This window comes from Chroicocephalus ridibundus, chromosome 2, assembly GCF_963924245.1.
Source record: "Chroicocephalus ridibundus chromosome 2, bChrRid1.1, whole genome shotgun sequence".
In the NCBI taxonomy this organism is placed as follows: Eukaryota; Metazoa; Chordata; class Aves; order Charadriiformes; family Laridae; genus Chroicocephalus; species Chroicocephalus ridibundus.
This window is the reverse complement of record NC_086285.1, coordinates 68,852,464-68,877,061: the sequence shown is the minus strand read 5'-3', so window position 1 is coordinate 68,877,061 and position 24,598 is coordinate 68,852,464. Positions and strand designations below refer to the sequence as shown.

The 24,598-nt window shown below is 40.9% G+C and overlaps 1 protein-coding gene across 5 annotated transcripts in view; it reads right to left on the bottom strand.

The window, feature by feature from the left end:
- Positions 1 to 24,598, bottom strand: part of KIAA0319 (KIAA0319 ortholog) — a 62,131-nt gene that overhangs the window by 16,912 nt on the left and 20,621 nt on the right. For 4 of the 5 annotated variants that reach the window (XM_063325788.1, XM_063325786.1, XM_063325785.1 and 1 more), the window contains exons 3-13: positions 20,441 to 21,219; positions 13,152 to 13,335; positions 10,826 to 10,930; positions 10,072 to 10,169; positions 9,597 to 9,684; positions 8,935 to 9,027; positions 8,168 to 8,300; positions 6,064 to 6,292; positions 4,273 to 4,396; positions 2,782 to 2,914; positions 1,774 to 1,922 (exon numbers count right to left, since the gene is read on the bottom strand). In XM_063325788.1, coding sequence (XP_063181858.1) covers positions 1,774 to 1,922; positions 2,782 to 2,914; positions 4,273 to 4,396; positions 6,064 to 6,292; positions 8,168 to 8,300; positions 8,935 to 9,027; positions 9,597 to 9,684; positions 10,072 to 10,169; positions 10,826 to 10,930; positions 13,152 to 13,335; positions 20,441 to 21,219 — 2,115 coding nt within the window. The remainder of the gene's footprint in view (positions 1 to 1,773; positions 1,923 to 2,781; positions 2,915 to 4,272; positions 4,397 to 6,063; positions 6,293 to 8,167; positions 8,301 to 8,934; positions 9,028 to 9,596; positions 9,685 to 10,071; positions 10,170 to 10,825; positions 10,931 to 13,151; positions 13,336 to 20,440; positions 21,220 to 24,598) is intronic. The other variant, XM_063325790.1, reaches the window with a different exon arrangement.

Below are 24,598 nucleotides of genomic sequence, written 5' to 3'. Positions count from 1 at the left end.
ACAACTGATAAGACAGAGCTCCAGGAGGCTGTGAGGCTGAGTGTAATACCTTGCTGGTCTGAATGTTATGTTGGACATAAATAATTAAATTTTGGGCAGATCTCCAGGGCATTGGCTGTAACTCTAGAACAGCACAGATTTCTCTGTGATACAAGTGATCTTCTTTGTCTCTTCCAAATAAACCAGCTAATTAAACTTGGCCATTGGAGCACTGAGTATTTTTAATATTGAACCTATGACTATAGTCAGTACATACTGTGGCTACACTTCACAGCATGAATGAGACCATGAGACACATTTGGGCAGATCTGTCGCCATGTGTTTCTGACTAAATACCTAAATGAAACTCTGAAAATAGTTCAACCAATGATGCATAGGGGTAAAACTGAGTCCAGCTTCTTCTCCAAGATTCATTCATTCTGCAGTGAAACGAAGTGAAAAAGAAACAAGGCTGCACTGTTTTCAAGAAATTCAGCAGCTAAGATTTTAATGCAACTGTACTATCATTTCATAAATGGTATAGGTACCATACCTAGAAGGCCAGAGTGTATCCCTCCCCTCAAAAAACAAGGTATGCAACAGAAAGCCAAACTCTGGACCAAACAAGATTTGAAATTATTATGCCACCTTCTTTAAAAGGAGGCATAGGCCCATGGAGAATGCCAAAATCACTCCCTAAAGAACAACATGAGGCAACAGATGGTTGGATTATCACCACGTGCAAACTTGAGGATGTAACTTTAGTCAAAACTATGAAATCTGTCAGGAGCACCTGACAGCACCTCTGTCAGAAGAGCAAAAAAGCTGGTGAACGGTCTAGAGAACAGGTCTTATAAGGAGCACCTGAGGGAAGCAGGGTTGTTTAGCCTGGAGTAAAGGAGGCTCAGGGGAGACTTTATGGCTCTCTACAACTACCCAAAAGGAGCCTGTAGTGAAGCAGGTACCGATACCTTCTCCCAAGTTGAGGCGATTTCCTCTTGTCCTGTCGCTTACAAGTTGTGCCAGGGGAGGTTTAGATGGGGTGTTAGGAAAAAATTCTTCCCCGAAAGGATTGACAAGCATTGGAACAGGCTGCACAGGGAAGTGGTTGAGTCACCATCCCTGGAGGTGTTTCAAGGACCTGCAGATGTTGTGCTGAGGGACATGGTTTAGTAGTGGACTTGGCAGTGCCAGTTTAATGGTGGGACTCAAAGATCTTAAAGGTCTTTTCCAACCTAAACAATTCTACGATTTATGATCTCACACAAAAGGTATTATCCTAAAGCCTCTTCTACAGCATGCATGTTGGGGGGAAAAAATAACTGAAAAACCACCACGGCAACTGTTTCTCTGTATCAAAAAAACCCAACAAAACTTAACATTAGAAGACCTGTATTTAAATGGAAATTGGTACACTCCTCACTTCTTGGATGTTAGTTAAAGCCCACAATAAAACTGTTTTTCTGCTCAAAGCTTAACTTTGAGAATAAAATAAAACCATCCTCTACATGAAGCAGACACACCATGGTCAAAAGTAGTATTTTGGAGCATTTTTGTTACAACTAATTCTGCATGTATTTTACTTCAAAAAATCTTGCAGTAAATTAAGTTAATTCTACCAGTCACTCATAACATTACTATATTACGAAATAGCAGTAACTCTTCTTGAATACCCTTGAAATAGAACAACAAATACATTATTCCTTTGTGGCCCGATTTCCTTTACATTCTGTCAGTGACTGAATTAACTGTCAAGTTGCCTACACTATCCTAAGAAGCAGCAACTAGGCTTACCTTCCTTCACAGTAATAGATAGCACAGATGCACTGCTTAAGCCCTGTTGGTCTTTCACGGTCAGCCTGAAGCGATAGGTACCAACCTGAAGACCAGTCACAGTTGCTATTGCTTTGTCACCGTTTTCCATCTGTACAGAGCTGGGTCCACTGAAACAAAACATCTCAGAAAAATAATCCTGCACAGCCAGCCAAATTGTTCTTTCAGCAGCATCACTCACACCATTTGCTTTTATGATGGTTAAAGAACTATATGAGACATGAGTTTAGTTCAGAGAATTCATAAATCCAATTTTTCAAGACATTCAAAGCGCCAAGCATCACATACCCAGTTAACAGAAGATTAGAAAGGGCACCCCAGAAGTTCGGTCTCCTTGCTGTACTATTTCATGGGAGCAATCAAACAGCGTTGCTCTAAGAGCCACTCACAATATGTACAGGGTGTCAGCAAACCTCTTCCTGTACCAGTTATGACAGTTGCATGAGCTAATACCTTGTCCTTTTATTAAGGATGAAATAGTTTTTCACATAAACATACAATTACAGACTTTTGTAAAATATTTTCAATTATCATGCAAGAGTGCTTTAGTCACCTACTATCGAAAGCTCAGGCTAAACAGATTGTCAATTCACTTTATTATTCAATAAACAAGTGACTGAGAAACCCTAGTACTCAGCACTGATGGGAAAACTTTGTACATTACGGGAGGGTACCCAAGCCTGATCCTCGTTTTTTAACTGGAGACATGGAATTTCCTGTCATTTTCTCTTAACTTTATGACAGTAGGCCTCAAAATGACACATCGCAAAACACAGGCAGAGATTGCCTAAGCTTTCCAAGTTGAACTTAAAATTCCTGTGTCTTATCCTATTACCACCTCAGTGGAAAGATCCTCAAAGCACCTCTCAAACAGTGCATCACCCAACACAATTGCATAAGAGGCTCTGGCACCCAATGACTTTCACTTTGTTCTCTGTTTTACAGGAGATTAGTAAAATCTCTAGATACCTGATATTTTCCCAATGATAGAAGACAATGCCTTGGTCATCTTGGCTTTTGCTTCCATCCAGTGTAGTACTTTCTACTGGGAAGGTCAATTCCTTGTCAGGGCCAGCCACTGCTACTGGAGGACTGTTATTTTCTGTAAAAATAATATTTAGTGCATAACATTTGCTAGGTAGTCAGTGGCAAGGATTGCCAATCAGAGGAAAGATTTTACACAGAATATTATATTACAAATATGATATATTGGCTCAAAGGTACAAATAACAAGCATAACATGCACAAGCCAGCAGAAAATACTAGGTGGGAGAGACCAGGTCTGCACCAAACCGTATCCCACAGCAAGTATTTCCCTTTTTCACAGTCATATCTGAAGGCACAGACACACTCAAAAAGTTTCACAGCATTTTTTTGCACTGTATGAAATGTTTTATAACAAGAGTGGTGGGATATTCTCCTGGCTCCACCACTGCATCCCTTTCAAAACCACCCACACAAATATGACTCTCTGTCCTTGAAGATGATACTGGCCCAGGTTTTCTACTGCTCAAGGTCAGCACAACACCACTACGTTAATGCCAATTTAGAGTCTTTGAGGATTTAGTGCAGAAGTATACAACCTATTATTCTGTTTTCAACCTCTGCTTTTGTGGCATGGTAAAACTGGCAATCCTACCATTTTCCTGGATATTTATTCACCCTTAGACCTGACTTCAGCAGTAGTATCTTTCTAGTTCCACACTGTAATGGGTCTAAAAGGCACCACCACACACTGTACTTCCAAACCATGTTCTTGATTTCTGCACTAAGTGCCTGCTGTAAAGTTTTCCCAGAAGGGGTCATCTACAAAAAGATGTGTAATAAGCAACAATAGGAAGATAAAACATTGCCCCATAGTGGAATGCGAGACAGGAAGGCAAGCACATTACAAAAAAAAGAAAAAGCATTAAAAAAAAATCTCTCATGAGGCCTGGATCACTTGGGCCAAATTCATCATTCATCTCCCAAATCTAAGCAAATGTGTGAAAGATGTAGCTTTTGAAAATTCCTTGCTTGACACTTTTCCCTGCAAAGTACAATGCAATTCTAGTGAGAATTCAATTCACCAAGGATTCTTGAAGGAGAACTGCAGAACAGTAAGAAAAGAGCAGAGCACTGATTGATACTCTGAACAGCTTTGCAAAACAGACTTTGTAGGATATTAAACTCAAGAGCTACATGTTAGATTTTAGAAGGACACTCAAAGACATCTCTGTGCAGTTGCCTTATGAGATCAGGCTGGTGCAAGCCCTCAGAATCACCACCTGGACTTTTTTATGAGTCTACGTTTGTTCTGTTTGCTTAATAGAGGTGGAAGAGTCCTTGATGCAGGGATACAGGACATTCAGACCACCATCTCAGTGATGCAATGCAGGGAGATGAGGCATTTGAGGACAGTGGTAAGGCATCAGGCTGGCCCACCCCTGAGGGACCCAGATGTGCCTGCAGCAGACTTACCAGGCTGTACGATCAGTGTCACCTCAGCGGTGGACCGCTGCCTCGCAGAGTCTGTGACAGTCAGCTGAAACGTATAATCTCCTTCCTGCATTGCAGATAACTGGAGGTATGGCGTCCGCACTCCCTACACGGCATTTACAAAGACAGAGAGCCCAAGATAAAACAAAAACGCTGGTGGACTATGAAAGGCCTTACAGAGCAAACGTGAGGAAGAGATAAAATTTGTTTTAATTCATAAATACAGTGTTTCAGCAAACAGTTTAAGCACCGTAGACAAGAAGACTTGAAATCTGATGCACAGATATAACGTATTCACTATTGCAACTGTCCCTACCAACCTGAGAAATATCTGTAGACAATAAACCGTAATTTCTTACGTTGGTATAATTGCTGCATTATTTCTGAACAACAATAATTGTGAAACATATGGGACATTAACTTTCTCAGTTAGGAAATTAAACACTGATGGAAATTGCTACAACTTATTCCATTTCCTTAGAGATATTTTAAAAACAAACATCGTGATATTCTTTAATATAGTATTTATAAAAATTGGTAAATGCACAACCAAGCTTGACTTGATCCCAGCCAGACAGGCTTATGGAAAAAACATATTAAACAAGACAACTCAATGATTAACTAACCAGCAGAGCTACTTGTTACATTGCACTCTAACTATGGATACCATGTAACACACTTGAGCCCAGCATCCTCAGCTTTAGGAACATAAATAAGATTACTAGGCTCTTGAAAAGAAACTGTAAAATGCTCTTGTATTTCCACATTAAATACCCAATAAATTCATTAGATATCTCAAGCAGTCACACCCTTCTTTCAGGAAGGTTGCTTTAAGATTGAACAGCTCTTAAAAACTACAAGCTCAGGTTGCATGGATGCTTTTGGAAAGTGTTTGTCTTAGTAAAAGAACAAAAATAACCCATTATGCTATAAGCCCTTCTATAGTTTTGTAATTGCCTCTATAGTATATGCTTGAATCAATATTACTCCTTTCCTAAACAGATCTACAAAGGGATCTCTTTCCAGTCCTGAAGGTCTAAAGCATTTGCAACATAGCAGAAATCAAGTGTCTTATAAAAAATGGCTTCTGAATTTCAGCTGGCTTCATTACATTAATTTTCTCAACCGCTTACAGAGCTACAAGAATCTCCAATTTACTGAGTGCAAGGCCACTGCAAATTTTTATTAACTTTTCTCAGACTTTTAAAAAAATAATAATACAGCCATGAAAATAAGAGAATAAATTCAGTTAACCTTCATAGGAAACCCATGTTTTAGTGAGCACAAAAGACCCACCACAGAGCAAGGCTGCCTAACACTGCCAAAAATCTTGTCATCTTTCACTCAGAAAATTAATTTTCTGTTTGAGCCCTACTTTCTCCAGAAGAAAGTGTTACAAGAAAACCCTGACTACACCCACATCCTCCCTAAAACAGTTTTCAGCATGTCCAGTGTCTCAGAAGATGGAAACCTGTGGAGAAGCTCTAGGGTCCAAGAACAGACGTTGTTAAATCAAAGTCTTTCCAAACCACCAGGGAACAAATAACAGCAGGAATCAGAAATGGCCATGAGGAATAAAAAAAAAATTATGAGGAGTAATTAAAAGTAGTATCTAAAATAAGAGCTGAAAACATCAAAGAAGGGAGAAAAAAAAAAAGTAACAACACAAGATATTTTGGTGCTTCTGAGCCGTTACTTAGGTATGTGTTTCCTCATGTTAGAGGCAAAGATAAAAAGAGGTTTCCAATCCTATGCAAGGAGAAACAGACATACCTGCATTGCTACAACCTTGCCTTTGCTTTTGGGACTGAGTGACCATTCATAGCTGACAATTTCATGGTCGTCACTGCTCTGGTTTCCATTCAGCGTGATGAAGTTCTGGGGCAAGGTGACTGCCTGATTAGGTCCTGCATTGGCAATAGGTGGGTAATCCACTGGTTTGTTGACAGTCAGAGATGCAATGGTGGAGTTGGCTGCTCCATCTGAATCAATCACTGTGAGTCTACAACAGAAAAAACAATATTGTAAATCTGTTAAGATGGACTTCTGCAAAGTCCTAAATTCAAAGGTTAACTTTTTCTCACTCTTTTTCAAATACCACCTACAACAGAGCCATTGATTAGATTATACAAATTTCTGCTTCAGAAACACATATCCTTCAACAAAGGCAGGAAAGAAATTCAGAAGATTGTTTTCAAACACAGCTTTCAATCTTTAAGGAGAAAAAAAAAAAAAAAAAGCCTAGTTATTCTGGATCCCAGATGAAAATCCTTTCCCGGCAGTCAATGGCAACTTCATCAATTTCAAGCAAATTTCACTGCAAATTCTTGAAAAAAAAATATTCAGTAAAAACCAGGGATTTCATTCACTGGCCATAGTGGAATAGTCCCTATTAACACCTACGTCCAAAACTACTCTGGATGTTCAGAAGCAATGCTTATAGCACAGTAGCAGATCATAACTTCTTATTTCTTTGTGGCACACTATTACTAATTTTAACGCAGCTTAATATCAGCTCAGATTTTTGAAGATGTCAAGTCACAAAACTAAAAAAGTACAGGGTTTAAAAAAACACTATTGGCTCTCAAACACAATGATAAATCATCTTAAAGCAAGACTGCTGCAGACACCTGAAAGCGATGAAAGACTGCCCTCCACAGACTGGTAACTGACTACATCCCTAATTCACCTCTGCTGCAAAAAATGCATACAGCTGACCAAATGGAAGGGAACCACTCTTGAAGCTTTGCCCAAGTGGGAACAAAACTAGTGGTCATTAATTATGTCATTAGGGAACACATACTTTTGCAGTGGGTGCACATCCATGCGTATCAGGAGCACTAGATATTGTTGGCCAGTTAATTTCCTCTAAGCTTGAACACATAGCTCTGTTGTTCAAGTACCTCAATCTCCCGCAAAGGTGCACAGATATAGCAAGTGATTTCTTAATTCCCTAGCATTTGGAACACATTTAGAACATTGCTTGTAAACAAGCTCTGCCCTTTTTAATACAGAAAAAAATCCCACACTCATTTCTGCCACTGTACAATAAGGAACAATTCCAGTACAGAACACAGAATGAAAGTTGAAGCTACGCAATTTTTGGTGAAGCTTATGCAAAGCAACACATTTAATGTATATGTATGCTGGCTTCAACATTCTGCTGATACTACGCTGACACATAATATATTGACTGGTAGGCTGTTACCCACTGGCAGCCAAATAACCCAATCTGGGTCAGTGGGAAGTCTGCCTCTGCGTGGACCAGGCTTTAAGTTAAAAAGTTCAGAAAATTAACTCTGATTTTAAAGCACCCAGAACCACAAACATTGCTTCCATTGCTGGACAAAACCTAGCTTCAGCAATGCATAAATGGAGGAAAACAGTAGCAAAGCAAAGCTTTTAATCAAGAACAGAATGACTCTTATTAAAATCAGCACACAACAATGCCTTGCAAGGATCAGTCTTCCAATATTGTTCTGTCTGCCACCACCCTTCAGGGGATGACTTTCACAGCCTGAATGCAGAGTATCATCTCAGGACACTTGCCAACAACTAAGTCGGCGAAAAAAAAAAAAAAAGTTTTGTCACAGTTATTGTTGCTGGGAATGGGAGGTATTTAATTTCTGATACCATGTTTTGCGTAACTTTGTGCTGTAAACTATCACTACACCAATATCACAAAATCACTGCAAGCACTTTTTAATAGAACTACTCCATATCTCTCTGCGCTGGGCAAAAAGGAAGGGCAAGAGCATGCAAAAGAAAAACAAAGTTTTTAGTTTGAGGAGGTACATGTGTGCACAAAGAGAAACAAACATTTAGTTGACATCACAGAAATAGTTAAAACCCCAGAGGAAAACATCGGTGCAGGTACCTGAAAGTGTAGTTTCCAGGAACAAGGTTAGACAAGTGCAAGACAGGTGTGTCAGCAGACGCTTTCTGCTCTCGCAAAGGACCTTTAATTTCCTCCCAGTGGTAACTCACTATCTTCATATCATCTATACTTTCTATATTCATTTAAAAAAAAAAAAAGTATCAGTTTCTTGTAGCAATTGGTGGAATGAACAGTAAAGTCTTTCATACACTGATCCCTAACCAGTTTTCTATAATTATCTTTTCAAGCATATTTGAACGGGATTCATGTACCACAGCTGTTAAACCACAGATTCCAAGTCACATGTGGTATGGTTTATCTAAACAAACAAAAAGTTCTTCATACACACACACAAATAAAAATCAAGTCTCAAACTCTGCACACTTCAACTCGTCTGCTCTCAGTAATTATGAACGCAATTATAACATCTCATCATACCCTAGAGCTCTCTACCATGCCCCCAGCTGTACTGGCACAGAGGCCTGTTCTGGGCAGGGCAGGAAGAAACTGAAAGAGTAGCTGCTGTTTGGATGCAGCAGCCTCCAATACACCGTTATCTCAACCCCCATGTGGAATTCTACATTTTATCACTTTTTTTATTTATTGAAATGATTTATAACTGGACTCAAATCCCTGAAACAAATCATGATTCAGGGAACTTCTGAGTAGAGCGAGAAGAAGGAATTTCACCTGTAACTGACAAACAATAATGTTGTAACTGTATATTAAAAATACAGGATATAAGCACAGGCTGGTCCAGTACATACGACTGCCATCAATGAAGGTCGAAGTTGTAGGCAAAGAAACTTCTTGTACTTTGGGTGAAGCAACAGCAAGAGGCGGCTGGTTAACTCTGACTGCTGTGAGAAAGACAGGGGAAGAGAAAAAAGAAAAAAAAAGAAGTAGTGAAAGGTCAGGCAAAACTAATCTGTTAACTCTGAAGATCAATAGTCCCCAGTGATTTAAATCTAGGATTGACAGCTGTGCAGTATCTGCTGTCCTTTTTGGACAAGGCAGAGAAAAGGTTACTGAAGGTTACTGTGCGCTGACACAGCCATCTTGCACTGCGGCCACTTTTAACTGGTATAATTTAGATCAGACCTGTGCACTGTAACTTGCAACTAGAGCCAATTCAGCAATTAAATGCTGTTCCCAGCTGTACTGGAGAAGGGGACCACAAAAGGTGGCATGATTTTATCTGAGGCCTTGCCTGAGGAGGATATGAGACCAGAGAGCACTTAAACACAGTGAGCAAGATCCTTAACTCTACTTCCATAAAATGATTTATAGACACTAAGATATGAAACGTCTCTGCAAGACTGGACTACCAGATGTTCTTGACAGACAGTAATTAGATTATTAGATAAGCTTGTTGTACAACTACTTGTGTTAAAGAAATTAATTTTATTATTTTACCCAACTGATTTACCTGGTTTGACTGTGACATTTATAAAACCTTCACCAAAGGCATTTTCACCAGAAACCGTCACTTTGAAGGCATAAAGGCCCACCGATAACTGAGACAAACACAGAACAAATCGCATTACATATTGAATTAAATAAAAGCACTATGCAGACATCTGCCAAACACATTGTAAACAGAGAAAAATCTGGATACCTGAAACCTAGAGCTCCTTTTATAAACACGTACACAAAAGGACACTAGTCACTGCCCAAAAGTGGGGAATATGAAGCAAACACTTAGGAATTTTTACTCTATCTTAGAAAATTATTAGAGCTTCTAATCTAAACTTCTAATCTGGCAAAGATTTGGTGACACATGCAAATGAAGAGGCTCTGGCAGTCATTGGAACTCCCTGAATCAAGATGCCCTTCCCCACAGGCTAGGTTCCTGCGAAAGGAACGCAAGAAACACAATGAGCCTGAGTTTACAGCTCACTTACATGAGAGAGCTTCAAGGTCTGGCTGTGCCTGCGCTCCATTTCACCACCATAGTCAGCAGGGTGACTGATTAAGCTCCACTCATAGATGTAGGCTGTTTCTAAGAAAAATAACACAGCAGTAATCAGCTTCGCCTTCAAGGTAAGCCAGGAAACAAAGAAATCAAGTTCCCCCTCCGTCAGATAAAATGCTACAGTAGGAAATCACGACTGCTACTGTTTAAGCCTGCAAAACAAAGCAGCACAAATATGTTTAACTTCCACAGTGTATTGTAAGTTGGTAAAGCAGCAAGGATGTAATGGACTTCACAAGTAATTGACTTCTCCACAAAAACCAGCTTCATGTGAATTAAATGCGTTTTACGTAGCTACCTATGAAATACGTATTCTTTGCTGCTGTAGTTCGGAAGCTGGTAGTTTTAAGGTAAGTGTTACATTTAGAACCTACTTTTCCTCCCCTCTGCTTTACAGAAAGACACTATAACCTGGGCTACATCATCTTTTGGTAGAAACTACAGGCTTTCTGTTGGCCCATCTGGCTACTGAGTTCAGGTTCTGAAAACAAAAGCCACTTAAAAAAAAAGAAGACTCTCTAAAATCCAAAGGAGGAAATCTCTGCAGTTGGAGCCACAAAAAAGGTAGTAGTAGGACATGAGAACGACGCTTTTATCCTGAGATGCGTAACTCAGGACTTGTCTGCAATTACAGGATGGTAGTGTGTGCATCTCCTTGTATGCCAAGGCCATTCAAAACTCACCTGTAGGTGGTGGTGGGACAACAAAGGCATTCAGTTCAACCTCATTTTTGGGTAGCACCACTTGTATGTTATCTCCAGCAGACACAATCAGTTCTTTTACTGCATCTAAGATAGAACGAGTACATTATGTTTTAATAAATGGAACGGATATGAATTTAGCATCTTCAATATATTATTTGTAATGGATTAAGTAAAATTTGACAGACACTCTACAGTGAATAGTCAAGGATAAGCAAAAAAAAATCCTCAATACATAATCAAATATTAATCTATCAGAATAATGACTATGGCTCCTTCACCTTTTGCCAAATCAAATTTTTTCTTCTTCCCAAATATGAAGTGTTATTTTCCCCCACTTCTGCTTTAGAGAAAAGCATTCTTATTATTCCTGGTACGTGTGTTTTTATCAGTAATTGGCTAGAAGTTCAGGAATTAAAAAATACACAATTACAGAAGAAGAAAAAAAAAGCCATCTGTGCCAGAACAAACCTCATTAAATAAGGTAACATAATTGGTATTGTTACTCTAATATCATGTTTTCTTTCACCAAGAAGCACTATTTCTATGTTTGTGTAGCACTTGATGCATGCCTCAATGTCCAGATCAGTGTCCCTTTTAAAAATGCCACTTGTATAGCAGGGCAAAGGTGTTATTTCATAGCTGAACTGCACATTCAATCTATTTGTCATGCAGGAGCACACTCCCAATTCTCATCTGTGAGAACTCTTTCCTCTCCCAAAAACACCAAAGTCCACAAATCCGGTCCCCAAAAGAAACATACCAAAACACAACTTCAGAAAACATTCCCATAGACCTGTATTTCAAAGGTTTTAAATGTCTTTCTTTAACATTGCGAACCCACAGAACAAAGGTTCTCCAAAGCCACTAATGTCTAAACATCTAATGTTGTCTAAATGGCCAACTTACAAACTCTGAATAAACGAGCAAGAGGCTACTCAGCAGTGGCAGCTGACAGGTCTAAAAATGGATGAAGAGAAGGGGCCACACTGACAGCACACTTTCTGTCACTGCTACTTAAGTGCACCCAAAGCTCCATAACTGCTCATGGGAGTTGCCCTAGGCACCAGTGGAGTAGACGTTTGTACTTAGACCTCCACATGAGATGAGAATAAAATGGCTAGATGAGGGCGATGACCAAAGGAAAGAAGGAGGGACTTCAAGACTTCCAAGACAGTAGGGCTGAGAACACACAAATCTGAGGCAATCCTTGCACAGAGCAGTACTTACTGTGAGATCCATCACAACCTTCCCTTCAGCTTCTTCTTCCAAGCTCCTTTTTGAGTCCTCTTCAACCTCCTCCTGTGAAGGAGGAGGAGCTGCCTAGTCAACACTCAATGGTAATGATGATCCATTGCCTTGGAGAGGGATCTCTTGTAGCTCATCTCTTCCTGTTACCTCCTATGCTATCGTGGCTGGCAGGCTGCAGTTTGGCAGAGGGTGCCAAGAATGTCCCAAACCAGACTTGCTCTACCAGGAAGCAAAGGGCTTAGCTTTCCATAACCCTCAGTACATCAGAAGTGCAGAAGAACACACATCTGTGCTGCTCTGCTTCCTGTGGCCCTTCTAACCCTTTTTCAGGGTGCACAGAGAGGCAGGAAACTCAGCAAGAGAAAGAAGATACTCTAACATACACACAGAATTTAACACAACTGCAGAGGACATAGTGGTTAAACATGTCCTTTTCAAAATAAAAACTTTTGCTCTGCAGCTGGAAGACTAATAAACTTCCTCAGAACTCTGAGATTAGAGTAAAACTTTTTTTTTTTCCCCCAGGATGAGGAAGCCATGTGCTCCCCTACTAAGGGCTAGGCTCCTCCCCTATCAAAGGGTTGAGCTTCCTGAAGTCACATCTATGTTGCTGTATGATATCTGACAACTATATATAGTGGGAACCCTACTGAGTTTGGGAGGGAGCAGTGTTCTGAAGAGTCACACAAAAATAACAGTATGTCTAGAAGAGACTACTACGAAACTCCAGAAAGCCTCAGGTATTCCTCACCAAGTATAAAAATTAATCTATTTTAAAAAGGCTCTTAATCTGTTTTTCACTTTGCTGTATTTGTGTGAGTTATAATGTCCCAATAACGATGGAATCGGTCAGAGTTTTGCTTCAGAAGTAACTGCCTAAGGGGTCTGGAGTTTGTAGTGCTACTGCAGGTCTACAGGCTTAAAGTGGAATGATGTTACATTTGGATAAAGCGCAAGCTCATAACAACCGGTCAGAAGCCTGAGAGTAGTAAAGCCATCCCCACCCACTGTGCAACCTGCAGGTACCCTCAGATCTCCAGCTATGTTGAAACATTACCTGCTTTAGCAGCAGTAGCAGGTGGTGCGAATTGCTGCATGAGCTCAGGTGGCACGGTACTTGTGGGAAGTAGCATGATCCCACCTTCAGTGACATTCTCTGGGGCCATTGTGGGAGTCTGGGTTTTCTCTGACACATCTGTGGAGAAATCCAGTTTGTCTGAAGAAGGGGAAGGTGCAGCAGCCTGAAAAATGAATTATAGGGAAAGTCATCATAAGTGAGCCATTTTTCACATTTCTAGATTTAGAGGTATGTTGGTTTTTAAACAGCATGTAGAGTGAGCCAACTAAGTTACGTTACCAGGAGGTTTTATTCATATACAGAATATCTATCAAAGGAGGATTGGGTTTTGGTGGTTTTTAATCAGACTTTTGAAGAAATGCTAATGATTTTCCAAGTCTCAGATGCAGAACAGTGTAGGCTATGGTCCACAAAATGAGGTAACCTGGAATACAACTACGGCTATCAGTTCTCAAAATAATAAAGAAGAGTAGGACAGGTTTAAATATAGTCATAAACTTTTAAAAGCCAATGACAGAAAGCCTGTACGGTGAGTACTATTGTCTTCATGCTGTACATAACACAAACATAGCAGAATCCTTGACTCTTACTACATCTGCTCAGACCAGAACTTGTTCATGCATTCTTATTTCCTCACCACTAATAAAATGCCCTAAATCTCTCTTCAATCACCAAGCAGTAGCGCTGTTCTCACTGACCCACCTTTGTTAGTAAACCAGAACTGCAGCAAAGGACACAGCAAGTGTTGCAGGAATAACTCAGGACTGTGTTAGCCTTGGCCATCACCTTTCAATGACACATTAGTTTTAATAGGACAATAGTTTTTCCTTACATTCTCAAGACTTATTTCTGACCTAACATCTAGAGAAAAGCATTTTGTCAATTGTGTGTAAGTCCATGAAGACATAACATACTGACTGCTATTATTTGTACATAATCTATTAACTGAATAGGATTATGAAAGTTGGTAAAATGCACACTTGTATCACAGGATGGCTGAGGTGGAAAGGGACCTCTGGAGATAGCCTAATCAGACCCCCCCCTTCCCAAAGCAGGGTCAGCTACAGCAGGCTGCTCAGAACCATGGCCAGTCAGGGTTATGGATTCTCCAAGGACAGAGAATCCATAACCTCTCTGGAAAACTTGTTCCAATGTTTGACCATCCTCACAGGAAAAAAGAAAAAGATTTTTTTATTGTTTAAATAGAACTCCTTGTATTTCAATTTGTGTCCATTGCCTCTTGTCCTGTCACTGGACGGCACTGAAAAGAGCCTTGCTCCATCTTCTTCACTCTGCCATAGTTATTTATATACATTGATAAGATCCCCCTGAACCGTCTCTGCTCAAGGCTGAACAGTCCCAGCTCTCAACTTCTCTTCATATTTCAGGTGCTTCACCGTCACTCTGCACTCTGTTGCCTCCCTAGGAAACCAAAGCAGTTCTGCCTTGAATGTGGGCAGGAGGAAAAGCTCCCTCTGCAGCTGGGAACGTGGATGCGATGCCAGGGACTGCTGTTTCCCAGTCTGCGAGGAAACAAGAGAGCATGGAAGTCATCTGCAACTCCATCTCTGCCTTCAACAAGGACAGAAAGAAAAGATCCCTGTGCAGCTGGGAGAGTGTCAGCAGTGTTAGGGGCTGTGGCTCCCTACCCTGTGAGGATGCTGAGGACCACACCAAGAGCTGTACCTCCAGCTGGGTCCATAACACAGACTATGCAACCGCCTTTGTGGCCACACATCCAGCTCTGCTCAATATGCAGGTAAGATCTGTCTGAGCAGTTGGGACACTAACAGCAGGATCAGGGACTGCGGCTCCCCTAAGTTAGTGCCTTCAGCGTGACAACCCTAGACCCTTGGCAGGAATCTCACCCTTGAGAACATTATCACGCACAGAGAGCGCCTCAAGCCTGTCCTGCCTCATACTTTGACAAAAGGCCTTTCCTCCAGACAGCTCTCCTTTACATACTCACTACATCACACGTCTTCCAAAGAGATCTTCTTTACCACATGTTGGCAAACCAAAGTGTTTCTTTGCCTTCCAAATTTGAGGGAAACCTACTTTTGGGAGCTTCCTCTGGCTTTCCTCCTCTTCAGGCCCTTTGCCAACCTACCATGTGAGAAGCTGCCATCCTGGCTTTGTAGGACAAATGGGGACAAAGTCACTTCAAATGTGCCTTTCCGGGGACACTCTCTTCTGTAACAGCACCAAACATCTCTTTGGTCAGCAAGCCTAGGCAAGAGTCTGCAGTCAAAAAAGGTGCCCTCTGGCACTGTCATATCTGAAGCAGTGTCACAGGCAAAAAGATAGCTTAAACTAAGAACATTATCAGGCAGTAGATAACTGAGGAAGGGACAATATCAGAAGTTGCGCGCTCAGGCAGAAACTATTACTGACAGACACACCGGAGCAGATGTGGAAGTCAAGATTAACCTAAATTCCAGCTTGGGAATTGAAAGGAAAAGGAAAGAAAAGGACTCTTTCTGGGAGTGAGTAGGGGTAAGCAGTTCTGTTGGTACGGGCTTTGTGAGTTTTTTGTTTGCTTTTACCCACCTGTACAGCCACTACTGCTTGTTGCAAAATAAATACAACAACTATGAGGGCCCACATCCTTCAGTTGTCAGGATTTGACTTGAGTGCAAATCTCTTGAGAATTCCAACAGAAACCAAGAACACCCCCATAATTCAAGAGGAAAAAAAAAATAGTCATGCAGTTCCCTGAGGAAGCTCAAAGTTACAGTGCAGGAAACAGCATCATCCCTGGCCGATCCCACAGACTGGGTGCTTTCTTTTCTCCCTGTGAATGGGAAGGACAAGCCCAACCATGTTCCCTCGCTCCATCCTGATCCTCCAGGCAACCCACCTTTCCCCCCTCAAGGAATCATCTTCCTCAAGTACTCCTAAAGACAACTGATCAGGAGCCTGGTGAGTCAAGGGCTGCTAGTGTTGTGTTTTATACGACTGCTTCCCCAGCAGTGTTTCCTCCATGTCCCTCTGCACATATGACTACTACATAACTGCAGTACCATTTGCCCTCTCTCATTTGTCTGGAAAACCTTATGGAGAGCAGCTCTGTCAGCAGTGAAACTCCGCCCTTTCACTGGTCCGCTTCTCCTTCCTTCTTTGCATTCAATTATCTGTCTAACAATTTCAAGCAAGTATCACCTCTACTAATTGTGCAGTTGTGGAGTTGCAAAAGAATAAACCATCATACTGTATGACACAAAGCACAGACTTCGAGAAAGAAACATTTTCAACAGCTAAATCTAAACATCAAAACATCTTTCAGGGATCTTACATATCCCCTGTGGATCAAGACAATGCGTTTTTAAACAAACAGGACTGTTCAGCATTCACAGGCCTCAAAACTGAAACAAAGCCAAAATAAGACCTTAAGATCTCTGATATTCTACTTCATTCTAACTCTAAAACATCAATACTGAAGGCATACCAAGCAGACATTAAAAGGCTCTTCATCACATATATTCTGTCAGACATCTGAAGCCTTCTTAGGTATAGATTCATGCATTTTGACTGCACCATTAGTCCTGCAAATGCAATAAGCTCAGGTCAGGCCTAACCTATTGAATAAATGTTTTGAGACATTGCATGATCAATGTAGCAACAGCTGGAATCTGACCAAGACGTGTAAAACCTCACCTTGCTTAACAGATCAGCAGTTACCTGGAAATTTTAAAAAGACAACTAATACTTCACAGGTATCTCACTTCAAGGATGGGCAGCACTGTATTTCTGTTTTGGGCAGCTTGACAGTATTTTCTCTGTACAGATTTCTAAATGTGTTCATGTTATTAAGCTCCTAGAGGGTGACTGTCCATAAGATCACTCTGAACTCTGATGTAAACCCAAAAGCCAGGTTATTCAGTTAACTGACAAATCCCATACGTTCTACCCCAAGTGACATACAGAAACCCCTTACACCTGACTGCATTTATGGCAAGGATGCTCCCCAGGCACAGACTCCAGGGGCTTGTGTTTGGTTGGTCTCACAGTTTAAAAACCTCTCTCCAGGTCCTTGCTCAAAGAACACAGCACCTGCCAACACTGCATCTTGCTGAATACTGTGAAGGAAGGGAACTGCATTCCTGTTACCCTGCCCTGCCTTGCTTGTCAAAACAGCTTTGTCTGGAAGCTGCAGAATGGAGCGCGACAGCACAGATCTAGGAACAGAGCTATAGAATTGCTGTAGCAGAATTAAGCAGAGGACAGGAAAATATTGTATAATATGCAATAAACAGAGGGCATTTCATTAAAGTTGTTAGCAAAAATAGTTTTAAGACCTTCACATTTTCATAACCTACACAAAAAGACCACAGTTTGAGAGGTAGTGGATCACATACCAGTGAGAAAACTATTTGGAGATATCTCAGCATTTTTAGTCCAGTATAAAAACATAAGATTTCCTTAATAACAAAATTTGATCTCCAAAGAAACATTTTTTCACAAGAAAACACAAATATGTGCCTGAACAAGCCATACAAAATTTGCTTAAAAAGTCTGGTTGCTGGAGAGAGACATAAGAAGGAAATGCTATCACCAGAATTTATCACAGGCAGCATTTTTTTCTGTTAGAGTCACGAGTGCAGTTCCCAAACCAGAAAAACTTGAAGCCAAGCCAGAAGTTTGTGTTAGGCATAACCGGCAGGGTTTGGGTAACAGAAGACTGGCTGCAGGGGTCACCCCTGTGGTCCTGGACAGCTTGGCAATGGTCGGAAACAAGCCACCACGCGCCAACTCTGCAACCACTTGGATATAGTTAAGAAAGGGCAATAGCCACTGAGGGCAGGGGACACTAGAGGTCGTGGAGATGCACAACAGGAGACATGAGAGGGAACATCTGGAAGGGGACATTATTGGGCACAGGGCTGGAGACAGCCTCTTGGAAGGAGGCACTTCATGTCACCTCCCAGGGGACTGAGGCTCACAAAGAAGCCCACACCGGAGCAGAGGACGCAAGTAAGAAGGAAGGAACAGCGGAAGAAAAGTGAAAGAAGCAAAAAGTGGCAAAAAAGAAAACTGCCATGCACTGACCCCAACCTCCTGTGCCACCTGTCACCTCACCAAAAGGACTGAGCATAATGTGCAATGAAAAGAAGGGGAGTGGAGACTAGGAAGGGGACAGGGGATGTGTCTGGACTGAAGCTGAACCTGAGGAAAGCCGTGTTTGCCAAAACCGCTTGTCATCTTCATTTCTCTACAAATGTCTAAACTCAAAGGATTGCCAATTGGGAAACAAAGGCTGCATAGGCTTTGGCAGTTTCTCAAAGCCTTCTGCTTCTCCAGATTCTTAACCTTTCTCTGCACTAATAGAGAGCCTTTAGAGTCATTTCACAATACATTTCATGAACAGCTTTCAATGCTATCCCATCAACTCTCTACAGCTCTGCTAATAGAGCATTGCCAGATCACCTTCTAACCACAGTTGTCTTACCAGTTCTTCAACATGACTTCAACCAACTGGGTCTAAAGACTGACCCAGTTTTGGAGTTTAATCCCTTCTGCACTGAAAGAAGAAAGCTCATTCCTCAGCCCTTCCACAGGAATTTCAATGTCTCTGCTAGCATGATATTAGCATAACATAAAGACCACACAGGAATGCCTCCTCCGTGTCCCAGTGAGAAATAGTTTTTCTTCACTTCACTTTACAACAAACTCCTACCTACACAGGCAGTGCACAAAGAGAAAGCAAAATCTTTCTGTTCTAGCTGGGGTGGAAAAATTAAAGTTGAGATTTACAAAGTAGGCTTGGCCATATATATCATTACCCCTGCAAGCTCAGTGAATGCTCAGCTTTCATAAAGCTGTATTCATATTATCCCTTAGAGATGGGAAACAAATTTTCTCAGCTCTGTTTGCCACACACTTTAGGTGAACTCAAAGTTGTATGGCTTCTCTAAGGCACATAAGCAGTTCAGTTGGCAGAGATCTTGACAATTGGCTAAAGCTTTGCACAGTGCTAATGTGGCTTCCATTTGCCAGTAAAATACAATGGAAGCAAGCTTCAGGTTTTACTGCATGCCCAAAGAGCGCTAAGATGGTGGTGCATGGAGCTAATGCAGGTTCTTTCCAGGGCTTTATTTCCAGCACACAGCACAGGCAGTAACTAGAAGATGCTTCTTAGTTTCCCCTAGCAGATGGAAGGAAAAATGGGAGATGAGCTTAGTACGGCAGTAGTTGGGTTTCCTTAATTTTAACTTAGTAAGAACAGCTCAGCTATTACCCTTTGTTAGAATTAACTGCAACTCTAGTGCATGACAAAATGTCACTCTAAATTTTATCAGCAGGGACAGTATATTTACATGTATTTTTCTTCCCTACAGTAATAGCAATAAATTATCATTTTTACAGCAATAGATAGGTAGTTGCTGGTTACAAAATCTGGTGGAATTTAGAGCAATCCAGCTAACTTATGTCCTGCTTAATGTCCTCTTCCCTCTAGCAGAGGTGTGTCAAACCCAGTAAATGTTGACTTTACAGCCTGTTTCAACTTTCCAACTGGTCCCACCCTGTTCTTAAGGAACCAGAGCCCCTTTAGTCCCAACTGATCAAACTGGCTGCCATAAACAGAGAAAAGGTATATTTTACTTACGTATCTAAATTAATTTTAAGTATTTAACTTATTTTTCTAAGACTCAATAGAAGGATTCTGGTAACAAAAATACCTTATCCACTTTATCCTGCTGTACATCATAGTCCAAAACCACCACTGTCTTTCTTTATGTACCTTGCCTCTGCTATGTTTTAAAAGCATTACAAAAGGTATTTATATTCAGCACCATTACATCTGTAACACCACTATGCATTAGTAACAAGAAACCCATAAAACAGGCTTAATTTTATTGATGGAGGAACTTACGTTCACCGTTTTCGGCCTTTGGATACTAGAGGAGGCACTAGTATTGCTCAGCTAACTTCTGCTAATGAGTCACCAAGGGTCAGAAGGGAAGAATACCCTAATGCTATTATACCAGGTCCAAGCCCACTCTATCTGTACACTTCAAAGGGAACCCTACAGTGTCTCAAAAGAAGCTCAGCTCCTTATCATTCAAATAGAAAGGAATCCTTTAGCAATTCATCCAGCTATTAAGGCAATCTTCTCCCCGTCAGCCTTTTCTACAGTGTAACAGGACTGTAAGTCATTTGAGTATTAGGGTTACATTACAGAGCAATAACCTAATTTGATTCGAAAAACAAAACAATTGCAAAGTGGCCTCACCATACTCTGCTTGCTTCCTGATGGGCAAACATACCTCTTTTTGCAAAGCATCGTCAGGTTGTGCAAGAAGTTGAACAGCTGCTTCACTTTCAAGTGTCTTCCCAGGGAACGGTGTAATCTCTGGGACAGATGATAGCGACAGCCTCTCCACAGAGTGTTCAGTGACAGAGTTCAGTTCAGAGCTGTTTTTATTCAGAAGGCTTTCCACCATCCCAGCCTCCCCTTTCTTTTCAGCAAAGTCTTCCTGGTTATCTCCATCATCACCCATGGAAGAGTTGAAGCCATTTTCACCTGCCACCATCAGGCCCCAATCAGCATAATCCGTGCTCTCCTTCTGCTGATGTTTGATGCTCAACTGAAAGGGGTCCTGTTCCAACTCTTTATAATCATCAATGTATTCAGGTATCTCCTCAAGGCTGGGATCTTTGCCAAGCAGAGACAGCTCCTTCAGGCTACTCACTTCCTCAGATGGCTGATTCTGAAGTCCCACAGAGTGGACCATGCTTGGGATCACTTGCCCAAATCCTAGCAGTGAGGCTGGCCTCTGAGAAGGTCTCAGCACAAAAGTAAGATAGGACTTTACAGTTTCAATTTTTTTAGGTTCACAATTCTCGTTGTGTTGGCAGTTCACGATGTAACAGCGTCGTTCAAACATCCAGGACAAGTCACAACCAGAGAGGTCACAACATGCTGCGATGCAGTCGGACACTGACATAGCATGAGGAACTCGCATAATTTTAGTGGTTTCTAAGTTGGGAGATATTACTGCATCCGAGTACGTGGCTCCTTCTCTGCACTGCTCACAACTGGAACCTGAAACAACACCGCCAACATAAGGCACAACACTACAACCAAGACATAATATAGTTTACTGTAACTAAAAATGGCTTATCACAGGAGACAAGATAAAGACAGGTGGTACCCTGCTTAAATAAGCCCATTTCCTTTCACTAACATCACCACTGATTTTTTTTCAGCATGTCCCTTTGCAGTAGTATTTGTACTTTGGAGGACTTTTCAGTGTAGGATCTTGATACGTTTTACAAAGTGCCTCTTACTCCCTCTTACTAGAAATACATAGTGATGGAATTAAGTTGCCAATACTTAAAAACAAGAACAGGGAACACAAAAAAAAACAGAAATCATGGGGTACTTGCATTATCCTCTTAGCATAGTGAGCAAAGCATGTTTTAAAACAAAACCCAAAGAAGATCCTGTAACATGCCATTGTTTCATTTGAGGGACAAGGCAGCAAAAATCTACATAGGGGAAACATTTGCCATTTCACTTGAACTTCAGGAACAGTCCCTCATACCAACATAACTCTTGGGCTTAATATAAATGCTGGATCAAATTCTCAATTTTTTGCTGCTTTACCCACTAGTTCACATGAAATCCCAAGAGCATCTTTCCTTCCTTTGCAGTGAAGTTGTAATCTTTTAGTATGACATCAGAATTATTTTCATAGCACATCACAGGCTGAGCGTGAAATGTTCAAATCAAGCATGAGTCAACATACTGTATACCTCAGCCAATTTTTAACATCTTTTCTATGTGTTTTTTTCCTGGTTATAACTACTCTTCAGAATTCCTCTCTCCAAAATGCAACTCGAAAAATCTGATCATGCTTCAAAAAACAGTTGAGTAAAACCAGGACATTCTTCTTAACATAGTTTTCAACTAGACTTGCTAACTCAACCAATGAAAACAAGATGTCACCAATGTGGAGCTAACGCAATAATGGAAGACAAAGTTGACTCTGCCTGCTTTGCACATCATTAACAGTTGAGTTCTGACAGCAGAAAACTCATTATTCATAAAAGTATATGGCAGGAGGAAAAAAAAAAGGCAGCTTGACTAATGGGTTCCAGCCCAAATCTGTTGAGCTAATAGGCAGGAAAAATGAGATCAATGAGTAGGAACAGCCCAGCAATAGGGGTTAGGTCTGACCATGACCTCGGGCCTTGGAGATGCAGAGATTTTCCTATGCATGCAGTGTGTCCAACCACTACACTCCAGTTCCCACATCTTCTGGGTTGACCTGCAGTACACTCCTTCACAATACACGATCTGAATATAGCTACTAAAATACCTGTGGGGCATCATACTGCCTGGGATGAATGTATGGCTTGCAAAGTAGGTTAAGTTCAATGCAAAAAACCCAAAACAAACAAACAAAAAAATTGCACCACACACTGAGCGATAGAGAGGACAATGCCTTATGACAGTTTCGCAGAACTGGCTATTTGGGGTGAGGAGAAACACGAAACAAAAACAAATTTTAAAAAAGATCAATGACTTGCAAAGAGGTATAGCTGAATAGGAAGCAGACAAAAAGGATAAACAGCTTCAAGTACCATTTTTCTGACTCCAGCTACTCCTTCACAGAGAACTCGGATGCTGTTTATTCTTCCAATTTACACTTTCAGTGAAAAAACTATCCGGGGGAACATGAATTTAAAACAACCTATCCTGTTGTAACACAGCTCAGACATGAAGTATCTTTATCTGCATCCAGGAGATGCTCAGGATTCGTGCATTTTTTTCTTTCACATTGCATATAAATATTCCCTCTATGTTTCCTTTCACCTCCAAGAACATAAGACCCTGGCAGAGACTGAATTGTCATCACAAGTCTTTCCTTTAAGTTGCCACACAACTTAAGACAGGGGAATCATCAGAGCTCTGGGTTAAAATGAAGCATAGGAGTCAGGCCATTCTGTCCTTTTTCAACCCGTATCAATTTAGTTAATCCCGTAAATCAGCAGGGAGATGAAAAACAGGCCTTTAATAGGATAAAACAGAAACAAGACAGGCTGTGAATGTGCAATATTAGGCAGTAACAACTCATTATAATTAAGACTTTAAGAACAGTACTATTAAGGTAGGTCAAAAAACTCCTTTGAGGGCTGTTTTCACATATTCCCTTCTTTACCTCATCCCTGAAGGGGAAGTGACCAACCTGTTAAAAGACATTTGAAAGTTTCATTATTTATTTCTTCAGAAAAGAACGACCAACAATTCTTGTCTTAGAGACATACTTCCACAACTGGAATAATTCAAAGCTCTAACCTGAGGCTAGACTTCAAATCCTCACTCAGTCTGATATCAAACAAAGCTTCAAATCTCACTTCGCCACTTTCAGTTTGATACATCAGGTATTAAACTGCAGAGTCAGACTCCCACGAAATTGATGGTGTTTCAGTAGCCATAGAGAGAAACAAATCCAGCACATTCCTAAAATAATGCATAACTTTGAACCTAAATCTCCCAAGCAAGGATCATAGCTACCCCCTTTTTGAAATGTCAGAAGGCCTTGCTTTCATCCCAATAAGGAATGGAAAAAAACATTAAGCTTCAGAATTTCTGTACAATGGGAAAATGATTTCCCTGCCAATTCCAAATTAAATCTAACAGTATAATACAAATATCAAAGTAATCCAAAGTTTCATCTCTTGCTTCGGCTAGTTACACCTGAATTAAATTCTGTCAGTAGGTGGGTAAGAATGGATGAATTTAGCAGGCTATTTCAGCCTGACACTAGGTGTGTTCATTTTGTCTTCAGATGGAAAATATGTAAAATCTACTTAGTATGAACTTAATCTGACCTCTAATCTGATCTCTAATTTCATATTCCTCTTCACTCCGTCCAATCTCCAGTCTGCAATGGGCTCAGGTAAGAGACAGTGAGGTCTCTTATTTACAGAAAATTTACTGGAAGCATGTCACATGAAAGCTCACATAATAACATTTGTGTCTGCTGTCTAAGGTCATAGCACCACTGTCTTCCTTTCGTTAACTGAACTCAAATTAAAGCACTGTACCATGTTATGTCTATAATAAGACAACACTGACATATCCAGAGACCTAGCCAGGCAAGCTGGTTACCCTAAAAAAAAATCCCATACCTCCCACCAAAACCCTAATAAACATTCACACCATGGAACATAGCTTCATTTTAAAGAGATTCCTTCCTTTAGCGAGGAAACACCCACACCCTCCTTTGAGACGCATACTACCACTCTTTTACATCTTGGTGCATGAGTCCACTGATGTCAAGAGCCCAGCAAGAACACAGCTGTTCCTCCGTCACTGCTGGCTGGAGACCTTTCCTCAACTGGACATGGAGACTAACTACAAAACCTAACAGATGCTTTTCCCCCTCTCCGGCAGGCTCATACAACCATGGGTA